The sequence below is a fragment of the Castor canadensis genome, chromosome 6 (genome assembly GCF_047511655.1).
Source record: "Castor canadensis chromosome 6, mCasCan1.hap1v2, whole genome shotgun sequence".
Lineage (NCBI taxonomy): Eukaryota > Metazoa > Chordata > Mammalia > Rodentia > Castoridae > Castor > Castor canadensis.
In genome coordinates this window covers 114,019,223-114,033,362 of record NC_133391.1, presented here as the reverse complement: position 1 = coordinate 114,033,362, position 14,140 = coordinate 114,019,223, and the positions used below count along the sequence as shown (strand labels likewise).

The window sequence follows — 14,140 nt, the reverse complement described above, 5'->3', positions numbered from 1 at the left end:
CTTTAAGATTTTCAAATTTATTTGAATATAGGTTCTCAAAGTAGTCTCTGATGATTTCCTAGATTTCGATGGTGTTTGTTGTTATCTCGCCTTTTGCATTCCTGATTCAACTAATTTGGGTTTTTTCTCTCCTCATTTTAGTCAGGTTGGCCAGGGGTCTGTCGATCTTGTTTATTTTTTCAAAGACCCAACGTTTTGTTTCATTAATTCCTTGTATGGTTTTTTTGGTTTCTATTTCGTTGATTTCAGCTCTTATTTTTATTATTTCTCTCCTTCTATTTGTTTTGGGATTTGCTTGTTCTTGTTTTTCTAGGAGTTTGAGATGTATCATTAGGTCATTGATTTGGGATCTTTCAGTCTTTTTAATATATGCACTCATGGCTATAAACTTTCCTCTCAGGACTGCCTTTACTGTGTCCCATAGGTTCCGGTAGGTTGTGTTTTCATTTTCATTGACTTCCAGGAACTTTTTAATTTCCTCTTTTATTTCATCGATGATCCATTCTTCATTAAGTAATGAGTTATTCAGTTTCCAGCTGTTTGCATGTTTTTTGTCTTTACTTTTGTTGTTGAGTTCTAGTTTTATTGCATTGTGATCAGATAGAATACATGGTATAATTTCTATTTTCTTATATTTGCTGAGGCTTGCTTTGTGCCCTAGGATATGATCTATTTTGGAGAAGTTTCCATGGGCTGCTGAGAAGAATGTATATTGTGTAGAAATTGGATGAAATGTTCTGTAGACATCAAGTAGGTCCATTTGATCTATTGTATATTTTAGATCTTGGATTTCTTTATTGATTTTTTGTTTTCATGACCTATCTATTAATGATAATGGGGTGTTAAAGTCTCCCACAACCACTGTGTTGGAGTTAATATATGCTTTTAGGTCTTTCAGGGTATGTTTGATGAAATAGGGTGCATTGACATTGGGTGCATATAGGTTGATAATTGTTATTTCCTTTTGGTCTATTTCCCCTTTTATTAGTCTGGAATGTCCTTCTTTATCTCGTTTGATCAATGTAGGTTTGAAGTCTACTTTGTCAGAGATAAGTATTGCTACTCCTGCCTGTTTTCGGGGGCCATTGGCTTGGTAAATCTTCTTCCAGCCTTTCATCCTAAGCCTATGCTTATTTCTGTCAGTGAGATGGGTCTCCTGTAAGCAACAAATTGTTGGATCTTCCTTTTTAATGCATTGCGTCAAGCAGTGCCTTTTGATGGGTGAATTAAGTCCGTCAACATTAAGTGTTAGTACTGATAGGTATGTGGTGATTCCTGTCATTTAGTTGTCTTAGTTGTTTGAAGGTTTGATTCTGTATACCTAAGTTGAGATTACTCTCTACTTTCTTGCTTTTTCTTTTCCTGTAGTTTGGTGCTGCCTGCCTTTCATGGTTATGTTGGGTTTCACTTTCTGTGTGCAGAATCCCTTGATGAATCTTTTTTAGTGGTGGCTTTGTGGTCACATATTGTTTTAGTTTCTGCTTATCATGGAAGACTTTTATTGCTCCATCTATTTTGAATGATAGTTTTGCTGGGTAGAGTATACTGGGGTTGAAGTTATTTTCATTCAGTGCCCGGAAAATCTCTCCCCAAGCTCTTCTTGCTTTTAATGTTTCAGTTGTACTTTTGTCATTTTCATAATTGTTTTGGCTATTCAAGGCCCTTTGTACATGTTATTTAAATTTTATACTCATCCTGTTCATTTAAGAAAAAAAATCCTGCTGTGATTTTGATAGGGATTGAGTTAAATTTGTAGACCAATTTTGAGGAAAAAGATTTCTTAACAATATTGACTTTGTAACTTATGAATATGGAAATTTCTATTTATTTGTAGTTTCTGTCTGTAGTGTTCTTTAGTTTCAGTTGTACAAGTCTTATACTTCTTTTGTTAAGTTTATTTCTACCTGAGTGATTTATCTGTTTTATGTTATTTTGAATAGAATTTTTTCTTAATTTCCTCTTCAGATGGTTTCTTGCTAGTGGTAAGAAATACAATTGTCTTTCGTGTATTGATCTTGTAACCTTCTACATGCTAAATTTTTTCATTAATTCTATTTTTTTGTGTGTATGTGTGTGCATGCATGCTGAGATGAGAGATTCTTTATACACAGATAATGTCATCTGCAAGGAAAGTTTGCATGTTCTTTCCAAATTGGTTATCTTTAGTCAATTTACTTTCCTTCTGTCTTCCTTTTGCCTTTTGAAACTGGCTGTAGTTTCTAGAATAGTGAGAATAGAACTGGAAAAAGTGACAACCATGCCTTTATTCCTGGTATTAATGGAAAGTTCACCATTAACTATGATGTTAGCTATGTTGTTTTTTATAGATGCCCCTTATTGATTTAAGGAACCTCTCTTCTATTTCCAGTGAGTTACATTAATTCACACACACACACACACACACACGCGGCAGTATCGGGATTTGAACTCAGGGCCTAGTGCTTGCTAGGCAGGCATTCTACCACTTGAGCCATGCACCCAGCCCTTTTTTGCTTTTAGTTATTTTTCAGGCAGAGTCTTGAATTTTGCCTGGGGTGGGCCTCAGACGCTGATCCTCCTACCTGTGGCCTCTCACATAGGTGGGATTACAGGCATGTACCACCACACCCATCTTTGTTGGTTGAGATGGGATCTCACAAACTTTCCCTACACTGGCCTCAAATTGCAGTCTTCCCCATTTCTACTTCCTGAGTAGCTGGCAATATAGATGTGAACTACTGTGCCTTGCTAACTTTGGTATATTAAACCAACTTTACATTGTTTTCCATATACCCCTCTTAGTCATGTGAGTCCCTTCTAGGAGCTGCCATGAAGGTGCTCATTTTCCTGATGTTCCCTACCTTACTTGAAATATCATGGCAGGAAAGTTGTGAGGCACAGGAGCAGTTCGTAATCCCAGGTCCTTCAATTCTGAGAAAGCTAATCATATTGCATCTTTTATTATTTCTTCTGTTTTCTTTCTGTTCTTTTAAACAAAAGTCCTCTTAACGAGATAGTGGAACTCTTGGGAAAAATCCATTGTTCTTATTTTTCTTATATTTTTTATCCTTTTCTTTTTTTGTGACTTTATTGGAAATTTCCTGAACTTATTTTCCAATCATCAAGGTAATAACAGTCTTTTTAATAGCAGTGATGAAATCTAGACAACAGTGGAGCAGGACTTTCAGTCTGAAGGAGGTATAATTTCTAATCTAGAATTCAGTACTCAGTTAACTGTCAAGTTTACAGTAAAGATATTGTGGACAGCAGGGTTTCAAAAAGGTATCTTTCCTGTACCTCAACAGAAAATGACCTCTGTCAAAATGAGGCGCAAACCAGGAGGAGGAGGAAAAAGATGGGATCCAGAAAACAGGAGCTCAAGAGAGAGGTCCACTTTATTCCCAGGATAATGTTGAAGGGAGGGCTCCAGAGAATGAGTAGGGGCTAAGTCTCCATATAAAAATAGTCACTTTTGCCTCCAAATTAATAGTCAGACATTCCCTGACTCACAATGATTTAGCTTACAATGTTTTGACTTTTCAATGAGGCAAAATGATACTCACTCAGAAGAAACTGTACTTTGAGTTTTGGTTGTTTCCCAAGCTAGTGATATGTGGTATGATATTCTGTTGTGATGCTGGGTGACTCCAGCGAACTACAGCAACAGTCAGCCATGCCACCCTGAGAGAGAACAGCAGCATCACCTGCTGTGTTGCTAAGTTACAAAATCTGATAGGTCACATGATTTAAATGCATTTTGGCTCATCTGTACTGTGTTTCTGCCATTTTGATTTAATATAAATAAATGATTGACTTGGATTAAAATCTGTTATTTTACCAACTTGTTTGAAGGAAATAGCTATTATTTGTTTCTTCCCCTTCCTTTTGCCTTCTTTTGGATTATTTGTTAATGATTCTGTATTTTCTCGTATTTTTTCATTATTGATGCCTCTTCAAATCTTTTTAGTGATGCCCCAGTTTTTGCAATATGAATCTTGAATTAATTATGATGATATATATTCAAATAATAATACTTTGCTTCATGTGTACTGTTAGGGCAACCCACGAGAGAGTCCTAATTCTTCTGCATTGCTTATGAAGTTTTGTCTGTATGTATACCTATGTATATGTATACACCAGAGATACATTGCACCGATGCTGCTTTTGCTTTAGGAAATCAGTTATTTCTAGAAAAACAGAAAATAAGGAAAAATGAATTTTATACTGGCCTGTTTAGTGCTATTTTAGCACTTTTGTGTTTGTGTGTGTGTGTGTTTAGTTCCATGTTTCTGTATCATAATTTTGCCAAAATTTCCTTTAATACTTCTTTTAGTACAGGTCTGCTGGTAATCAGTGTTCTGTTTTTGTCGGAAAAAGTCTTTAATTCTCATTCATTTTTGAAAGGTGTTATCAATTAATATAAAATTCTCGGTTCTCAGAGGGTTTCTGTTTTGGTACTTCAAACACATTACTTTATGTGTTCTGGCAAGAAGTCTGCTATTACCTTTGTTTTTCCATATGTGATGTGTCTTATTTTCTCTGACTGCCTTCAGGACATTTTTTCTTATTTCTAGTTTTGGCCTTTTTGAATATGTTTGCCGACATATGTGTGTGTCATGTGCATGAGTGTGTATTGGTATTTCTCCTTCGTGTTCTCTACTTTTCTTAGAGCTTAGGGTTGGAGTCTTAATTTTGGAACAGCCCATTGTCTCTTCAGATATTCTTTTGTCTTATTTTTCTGTAAGTCTGTTACATGTAGGTCTATCAGACTGTTTTATGTTGCCCTGCAGTGCTTGGATGCTCTGTCCCCTCCCCCTGACTCTTTTTTAATCTTTGCATTTATTTCGCTTGTATAGTTTCTGTTTTCAAGTTCACTGACTCGGCCCTCAGCTGTGCTGCTGCATTGATGAGCATCTCACAGGCAATCTCATGTCTGCTAATGACCGTCTTCATTTCTACCACACTTTATTTCCTGTAGCTTGTGTGTGTGTGCTGAGACCCCCCTCTTGTCATGTGTGTTGTTCACCTCTTGACTAGCACTTCAAACATACTATTGTAGTTATGTAAAATTCTTGTCTGACGCTGGTGGCATCTGAGTGGTGAGTCTGGTTTTCTAGATTGCTTTATCTCGTGATAGTATTTTTTCTTTTGATCTTTCTTATGCCTCATAATTTCTTACTAAAAGCTGGACATCTCCTGAAGATGTTGTGCCAGGCTTTGGTGGGTTGAGGGTGGGAAGGAGGGTTTCAGGTAGTCAAGTCAGGAATTACTGGGTTTCAATTTTGGCTGCCATGATTGCTCTCCATACTCCATAGACTTCATATTCCTTTTTGTTATTATTTTTCTAAAAAGACATTTTGTATTAGCATATACTAGTTATACAGGGGGGATTCTTTGAGGCATTTCCATGTGTGCCTTGGTTAGGTTGGCCCCCACATGGGCAAGGCCTGATTTTCCAGGGCTTTTCTTCAATGCTAGCTCCATTAGTGTCAGGCTTCCCCATGGTGCCTCTCCCAAGTGCCCCGTTCCTTTGCTGCTTGTTACTTCAGGTGCGCTAGCCTGGAGGGTGGATGTTGGTGAGAGAGATATTCTTGCTCTGGTTTGGCCGCAGCATAGGCAGCCTGTGTCTCTGGAATGAGGTCATCTACTCTTCTCAGTGATTCTGCCATTCCTTCTTGTATAAGTTTTAGTAGTGGCAACTTACAGCATCTATTCCTGCCTCTCCTCAGGCCTAGAGGGTTTTTTCTGTGCCCTTTCCTACCTGCAGTGGGTCTTGAGCTGTGCCCTGAGGAAGATGAAATTCGATGCCCCATTTCACTTCTCCTATGGAAGGTTTTTCCACACCTGTACCCCAGACAAGGCTGCCTGCAGCCATTCTTCTCAGCAGCTGAGGTCTGTGGAGAAGAACCTGCTCATGTGTGTCTGGCTCCCCAGAGTTCTTCTGTATTTCCTCGAGCCAGCCTTCAGCGACTCATTATAAACTTCAGCTGAATTCTTCTTACATGTATGTCCTTCAGTGTCTGCTCCAGGTAAACAAATGGCGAACCTTTTTGTCTCCTTGACTTAGTATTCAGATTGAATGGCTGCCTTTCAGTGGACTTAGGTACAGCTAAGAAGTGAAATGGGGCGTCAAGCTTCATCTTCCTCAGGGTGCAGCCGAAGACCCACTGCAGGTAGGGAAGGGCACAGGAAAAACCTTCTAGGCACTGTACAATGTTTGAGATTTTCAGTAAGTATAAAAAACAATAATAGGTACATGAGATCAATTTAAAAATATTTTTGATGAGTCAGTTCCAGATTCTGTGCATATTCTGTCTGGTGGTCATTTTGCACACAGCTGATGATAAAAGGAAATGCAAAACAGAATAGCATCGTTCTAGTCATAGTAAACATGCATGGTGTAACTAAGAGTAGTTTAGGGGTAGAATACAGCAGGATGAAACACATGGTTATATATATGTTAATGTAAGTGACATTTATATTAAAATAAAATATATTTTGCTAGTATACATATGTATCTGTACTCTGGCAATAAATATAGATGATTTTAGGATTATTTCCCATTGATATATAAAATTATAACCCTCTTTTTTTTGTGGTATGTGCTAGGCAAGTACTCTTACTACTGAGCACTTTTAGTAAAAAATTCAAGGAGAACTGATATGAGTGATAAGTCTATGTTTCAGTTTATTCTACAAAAGTACTTTGTGCCTAGCATGCATTAGGCCCTGGGTTTGACCCCCCCAATACTGCAAGGGAGGTTCGTCTATGAAATCCCTGTTCTGGAGAAAATTCCTGTCAGCACAAAGTTATTAGAGGGACATGGGGCTGGTGTAGATAGTTTTGGATTTTCTAAGTAACTGTGGAGCTGCACTTAGGTTTCTTTTTATTCTAGTGCCTTTACATCATCAAGAATTTTATATATTACTTGATTGTAGTAGTAGTGATTATCATCCATGTTCCAGAAATTTTTAAGATCTTATCAGTGGTCAAATGTCACTTTTGAGAGCAGAATATTACTTCTGTGAGCAAAACAGTTTGTTTTGGTCCAATATCATATTAGTGTAATTAGAGGTACCAACAAGTAACAATTATTACTATGTGCTTGTGTGTCTTTATGTGTCTTATTCTATGCATACAAAAGTAGGTTCTACTGTTGTCCCATTTCGCAAATGGAAACTCAGGTTTAGTATTTTTCCCACACCCTCCATCACTAAAGCTTCGTGCCCTTAACCACTATACCGATTGCTAAAGGTAATGCCATTAGTATTTTACTTGTGCTACCTTACGATGATTAAATGTAAATTTTGCTAGTTCTTGTAAAATGAAATGCTCCCACCGAGGTATCTCCCTGGCCCCCCAAGCTGTAGTTATACTGGTATCTGTGTTATTGATTTGATATGTGAAATAAACTTTGTGAGAGCATATAAATCTATTTTCTGAGATTTATTATGATAAAATATGAATGAACTTTTCTATTAAAACTATGCTGCCAGTTGGCAGCAGAAGACATTAGACCAAAAACCCCTGCCTTATTCGAAGTTCAGTTTTCTAATAGGCTGTGATCTGGACGAGCCAGGAAGGCAAGCAGTAAGAAGCTTTTGTTTATTTTGTTTATTCTGACCAGGAAATAGAATGCTTTGGTAGATTTACTATGCATAAATATTCACCATACCATAGATACTTAGTTACAATCTGAGGCAGATTATAAACCACTAAGTTTAAATAACTCATACTGTTTTTCTAACTGTATTTTTGTTCTCTTTTCTTTGGTTTAAAATGGCTGAGTCAGATTGAGGATGTAGCTCAGGGGTAGAACACTTGCTTAGAATATGCAAGGCCCCGGGTTTGGTCCCCAGCAGTGACAAAAACATAGAAAGGCTCAGTATAAGGTGCTTCCTGGCCTCCTCCTGCACAAGGACTGACTACCTTGGGTAATTGGTGCCAACAGAAACCCTTCTACCCCTAGTGATTTTCTTCTCCTGGTCCTTTTGTGATCCTGACTCAGGTCCAGCCCTCCTCCTGACAGAGCTCCTCAGCTTTATCTGTCCATTCCTTCAAGCATCTTGAGGGACCTCACTACAATAATACGATGATTGTATTGCTTCAGTGGAGTTAGGGACTAATCTCAAAAGATTTGCCAGTCAGAAAGAAAACTGTCAGGTATTAAAGGCACTGAGGGAGCAGCTGAAGTGGAGGCTCAGGTGTGTTTTGTGAGATGTATATGCTGTGTCACATTATTTGGACTTATTAAATGGTGGATGATTCTCAAACATTAGAAAATAAAAGAATCCCTTTAGGCACTTCCCTATAAAAATAGTTTTGTAATTTAACGTAGAGGAGGTGGGTCTAGAAATAGGAACCTGAGAAACAGTATAGTCAGATAAGTGACGGAAATAACAGTAAAATTGGGGCAGAGAGCGATACTGACTGCCTCTTCACAGAGGTCAGGAGGAAGTTGATGTAGGCTGAGAAGGAGGGAAGGCATGGGGAGAGAGTGGTAGGGGTTTATTCCTGTGGCTTCTGTTTTCCTCTTTGATGAAGAACTTTATGCAGAGATGGGACTGTTACAGCCTTGACTCTTCAGTGTGCGGAACAGAAAATGGGGTAAATTTAGAGCAATTAAAAGTGTTGCCAGACTTGATACTTTGTCATGGTCAAGTGGGCGGAACTTTTTCCAGGAATCTAAGGTTGGGTGTTTGTTTGAGACAGGGTTTTATCATGTAGCCCAGGTTAGCCTCGAACCTGCCAACCTCCAGTTTTGGGATTATAAGGGGGTGCTACCACACCTGGCTTACAAGATTGGTTTTTACATTAGAAAATTAATTAGTGATAATTCACCATATTACAACCAAACATTTTAAAAAATGATCATTTTAATTCATGTAAAACCACTTAATGGAATCCAACATCCTTTCAGACACTGAATAAATTTGGAATAGAAGGGGGACTTCTTCATCCTATAAAAAACATCTATAAAAACTGTAGCTTGTACTTAAAACCATACTCAGTGGTGAAAGGAGAGTTTTTTGCCAGTATTGAGATAAGGACATGCATCCTTGCCACTTCTATTCAGAGTTGTGTTGAAAGCCCTGGCCAAACCAGACAAGAAAAGAAATAAAAGGCATCCAGATTAGAAAGGAAGAAGTGAAACTGTCTTTATTCTTAGATTCCTGGTAATCCCTACAGAAAATATAAATGGAAAGATATACCTTCTAGTGAGTTAGAAGACTTGATGTTATTGTGATATTAGCTCTCTTAAAATGATTCTATAGGTTTGTAGTACAATTCCAATCAAAATTCCAGTAGTCTGTTTTCTAGAAATAAGACAGAGTGTTTCTAAAGGCATACAGAAAGCCTTAGGACAGCCAAAACAACTTTGCAAAAGAGTGAGGTTAATAGATTAATAATACCTAACTTGAAGACTTATTAGAAAGCCCCAGTAATCAAAATAGTACATGTTAACATAAAATGTAGAAAATTAGACCAGTGGTTCCGAAATAAAAAGAAACCCATCTATACTGAAACTCCTGATTTGAGAAAGCTACAAAGCAATGAGGTGCAGAAAAATCTCTTGAATGATGATAGAACAATTGGATATCCATGTTTTAAAAAACTCAATCCATACTGTATCAAATTCTGCATTTTAAATATTTGTGGTTTATTAATTATGTAATTCTACAAAATTATCTAATAAAAAAACTAAATTTTTGTCAAGGTAGATTGTGGTACAGTTGGAAATTGAAAGGACAAAGTGAAATTGGAATAATACTGAATATTTGCACTAGAGGGTCACATAAATTATTTTATGCTTTTTCTGTTTGAATTAAAGCCACAGTTTTGTTTTAAGGTTTGAATGTCACCTGCATGTAAATGTAAAGGTAATGAGAAAATGACTTTTTCCCCCTTTTGTCTTTCCTTTGGCCCCATTTTTCTTTTTTCTCTCTGTTTTTTTTTTTTTTGAAGGAGTGACAGTTCATTCAGATTCTTTGTATTCTTCTTCGTCTATATTTGTCAGTTTGCTGTACATGTGCTCCAGGCTGCAGGATTTCATAATTGGGGCAACTGGTAAGTTTATTTACTTTGCTTTAAGCTGTTAATATTTGTGTAAAAATTTTGGTTCCCTAATACAGTTAACACTGTACAGAAAAGTACAAAAAAAGGAAAAACACATCAAATTAGCAGAAGCAAAAAACAAAACAACAAAAAGCAAAAATGGTAACAACAAAAACCAAAAACGCCAATGTTTCAAAATGTCCTAAGACATTACCTTTGAATATATCATTCTCTTTAAAGATTAATTTCCATTTTTTAAAATAGTGCATCATATCTAGTTTAAATAAAATGTGCATGCAGTGGGCACTAAAAGGAAGGATGCAGAGGAGACTCAAGAAGAGGCCAGAGAGATGGGCCTCTCAACCAAAGATTGTGGGAGGGAAAGAAAAGAACTCCAAGAATTTGAAGGAGAAGGGTATTCATATGTACAAAGCATTATTTTAAGTACACAAATGCATGTATTTATATACATATGTGCATGGACACTTGTCTTTTAGAGGTAGAGTACACACGTGTGTGTGTGTAATATAATATCTTTAGACATATCTTGAGACAGTGGAGTCATTCTCAGGGCGACAGGATGCTCACTCACTGGGGTCCCTCAGAAACAGATGTTCTGGGCCAGGGCCCATTGTTTCTCCCTACTCTTTGGAGGAAGCATTCCTTGAGGGAAGTGGTGGGTGGGAAGAGTCACATCTCTAAACTTGTCTGGCCCTTCCTTCTTTCTTCATAGAGAGCTTCATTCGCTCTCGTCTTTGTATGCCCAAAGCATGTGTGACACACTTGTTATGCACTATGCCCATGAACTAGAATCAAAATGAGCACGTGAGTAGAGGGTGCCAGGTCTTAAGTTTAGCATGCTGTGTCTGAATCCGAGCAGTGAGACAACTCGGCGGTTTGGCAGAGGTCCTAATGGGCATATATATTGCAGAGAATTTACGTAGGCACTTTAAGTCAGTTCTTGGGAAAAATTGGTTTTCATTGTTATTTTAAATAGTGACTAGTCTCTGGGATTTGAGGAAAAGGTAACTAATGCTTTAAACATTTAAAAAAATACATTGATTTAACAGCACTTTTTTTTTATTTTATTCGTATGTGCACACAAGGCTTGGTTCATTTCTCCCCCCTGCCCCACCCTTCCCTTACCACCCACTCCGCCCCCTCCCTCTCCCCCCCCTCAATACCCAGCAGAAACTATTTTGCCCTTATTTCTAATTTTGTTGTAGAGAGAGTATAAGCAATAATAGGAAGGAACAAGGGTTTTTGCTGGTTGAGATAAGGATAGCTATACAGGGCATTGGCTCACATTGATTTCCTGTGCATGGGTGTTACCTTCTAGGTTAATTCTTTTTGATCTCACCTTTTCTCTAGTTCCTGGTCCCCTTTTCCTATTGGCCTCAGTTGCTTTTAAGGTATCTGCTTTAGTTTCTCTGCGTTAAGGGTAACAAATGCTACCTAATTTTTTAGGTGTCTTACCTATCCTCACCCCTCCCTTGTGTGATCTCACTTTTATCATGTGCTCAAAGTCCAATCCCCTTGTTGTGTTTGCCCTTGATCTAATGTCCACATATGAGGGAGAACATACGATTTTTGGTCTTTTGGGCCAGGCTAACCTCACTCAGAATGATGTTCTCCAATTCCATCCATTTACCAGTGAATGATAACATGTTGTTCTTCTTCATGGCTGCATAAAATTCCATTGTGTATAGATACCACATTTTCTTAATCCATTTGTCAGTGCTGGGGCATCTTGGCTGTTTCCATAACTTGACTATTGTGAATAGTGCCACAATAAACATGGGTGTGCAGGTGCCTCTGGAGTAACCTGTGTCACAGTCTTTTGGGTATACCCCCAAAAGTGGTATTACTGGATCAAATGGTACAATGTTTAGCTTTTTAAGTGGCCTCCAAATTTTTTTCCAGAGTGGTTGTACTAGTTTACAGTCCCACCAACAGTGTAAGAGGGTTCCTCTCCCCTACACCCACGCATCCTCGCCAACACCTGTTGGTGGTGTTGCTAATGATGGCTATTCTAACAGGGGTGAAGTAGAATCTTAAGTGTGGTTTTAATTTGCATTTCCTTTATTGAACAGCACTTTTTTTTTTTAATTTTTGAGAAAATGAAGTAATTTCTCTTGCTCTTTAGTATAGACTAAGGGGGAAAAATGTCAAAATTAAACATAACAGCACAGAAGAGTCTACTAATAAAAGCATATTTGAAATAACTTGCTTTAAGGTAATACTTACATAATTCATATATTTTAAAATTTAATTAATGTATTTGAAGGTAATTGTAAGTTTATATACATTTATATTGAAGCTTTAACTCATATACATGGACACTTGTTTTTGAGAGGTGGAATCACTGCACACACATATTTTGTGTACATGCAGGAAACAAGTTCAGAGAGATCCCAAGTACTCTTCACCCAGTTTACCTCAACAGTGTGAAATATAAAAACAAAGAATCTTAACATTCAAAACCAAGATACAGAACATTTCCATCACCAGAGGATTCCTCATGTTGCTTTTTTATAGCCACACTTGCAGCTCTCCTGTTGCCACTCCCTCGGTAACCTTGCTTGTCACTTCAGTTACTCTCATTTTAAGAGGGTTATGTAAGTGGAATCATACAGTATGCAACCACTGGTTTTTATTTTCAATGAGTGTAGTTCTCTGGAGAGTCACCCGGGTTGCTACGTGCATCGGTAGTTCCTTTTTATTCTTTAATTGTAATCTGTGGTGCACGTGTATGCTTACATTTGCAGCTCTTACGAAGAAAGCTGCTATGAGCATTTGTGAGCAGGTTTTCATCTAAACATAAGTTTTTATTTATATTTTTGTTTTTTTTTAAGAAACTGACAAACTGTTTTCTAGAATAGCTATCCTATTTTATATTCCCTCCAACAGTTAAGTGTGATTTAGCCTTCATGTCCTTGCCAGCAGCTGGTGTTGTCACTATTTTTATTTTTGCCACTTTGATGGGTGTGTGTAGTGATACCTCATTGTGATTGAACATGCATCTCCCTAATGAATGCTGTTGAACATCTGTTCGTGGCCTTACTTGCCATCATAGTGACTTCTGACTGAAGTGTCTCATGGTGTCTTTGCCTGTTTTCTAAATGATTTTTTTTTTGTGTTGAGCCTTAAAAGTTCTTTTTATCTTTTAAAAGCTCGTCCTTTGTTGGATATGTGATTTGCAAATATTTTCTCCCTTAATTCATAGAAATTTACGATGAACATTTAAAAATGTAGTAATGAATTCACAGCCTTAAAAATGCAGTAATCTGTTGGTGAACACTTGAGACCCAGGAGTTTGGTTTGATTTTGGTTTCATACTATGCCATTTATTGACTTTGTGTTTTTGGGCATGGTACATCTGTGTGACTCAGTTCCTCATCTGCAAAATAAGTAGCATCTGTCTTTGGGGTGGTTGTGAGAATCACATTCAGTGCATTTAAGGAATCTGAACTTTCCTTGGCTCATACCTACTGAATACAGGTTAGATATAAGGCTGTTTTAAAAAATGTGTGTTATTTGCCTGATTACTCTTTTTCTTCTTTTGCAGTGGGTGGATTTCATCCCTCACTGGTCTCAACCAGAATGTTCCTGTCGGCATCATGATGATAATCATTGCAGCACTTTTCACAGCATCAGCGGTCATCTCACTAGTTATGTTTAAGAAAGTAAGTAAGGGTTTATCTGTGTGGATTTTTATAGTGAATGTGTCACAGTGTGCTCATTTTCCCATCTCGCTGTTCATTCAGGATAACCTCAAGCCATTTTGCCACTCGCAAAATGGTTTGCTCTCTAATGATTACTTTTACAATTAAGATATGCACAGGTGCATTTTTAAAAACTGCATCTCATTTTCAGCTTCTCCTGAAAAGGGAATATAGGGTGAATCTCTAATCTGAAAATCTAAAACTCAAAATGCTCCAAATACCTGAAACTTTTTTGAGTACTGACATGAGACCATGTGGAAAATTTCACATCTGACCTTCAGTGACATCCAGACATATTAACATTTACCCTGAGCTCTGTATATAGAGTGTATGTAAAAATAAACAAATCTCATGTTTAGATCTGGGTCCCATCCCCAAGA

At 37.5% G+C, this 14,140-nt stretch overlaps 1 protein-coding gene across 5 annotated transcripts in view; it reads left to right on the top strand.

The window, feature by feature from the left end:
- Window positions 1-14,140, top strand: part of Scamp1 (secretory carrier membrane protein 1) — a 102,308-nt gene that overhangs the window by 73,014 nt on the left and 15,154 nt on the right. For all 5 annotated transcript variants that reach the window (XM_020184107.2, XM_020184106.2, XM_074077235.1 and 2 more), the window contains 2 exons: window positions 9,946-10,047; window positions 13,604-13,721. In XM_020184107.2, coding sequence (XP_020039696.2) covers window positions 9,946-10,047; window positions 13,604-13,721 — 220 coding nt within the window. The remainder of the gene's footprint in view (window positions 1-9,945; window positions 10,048-13,603; window positions 13,722-14,140) is intronic.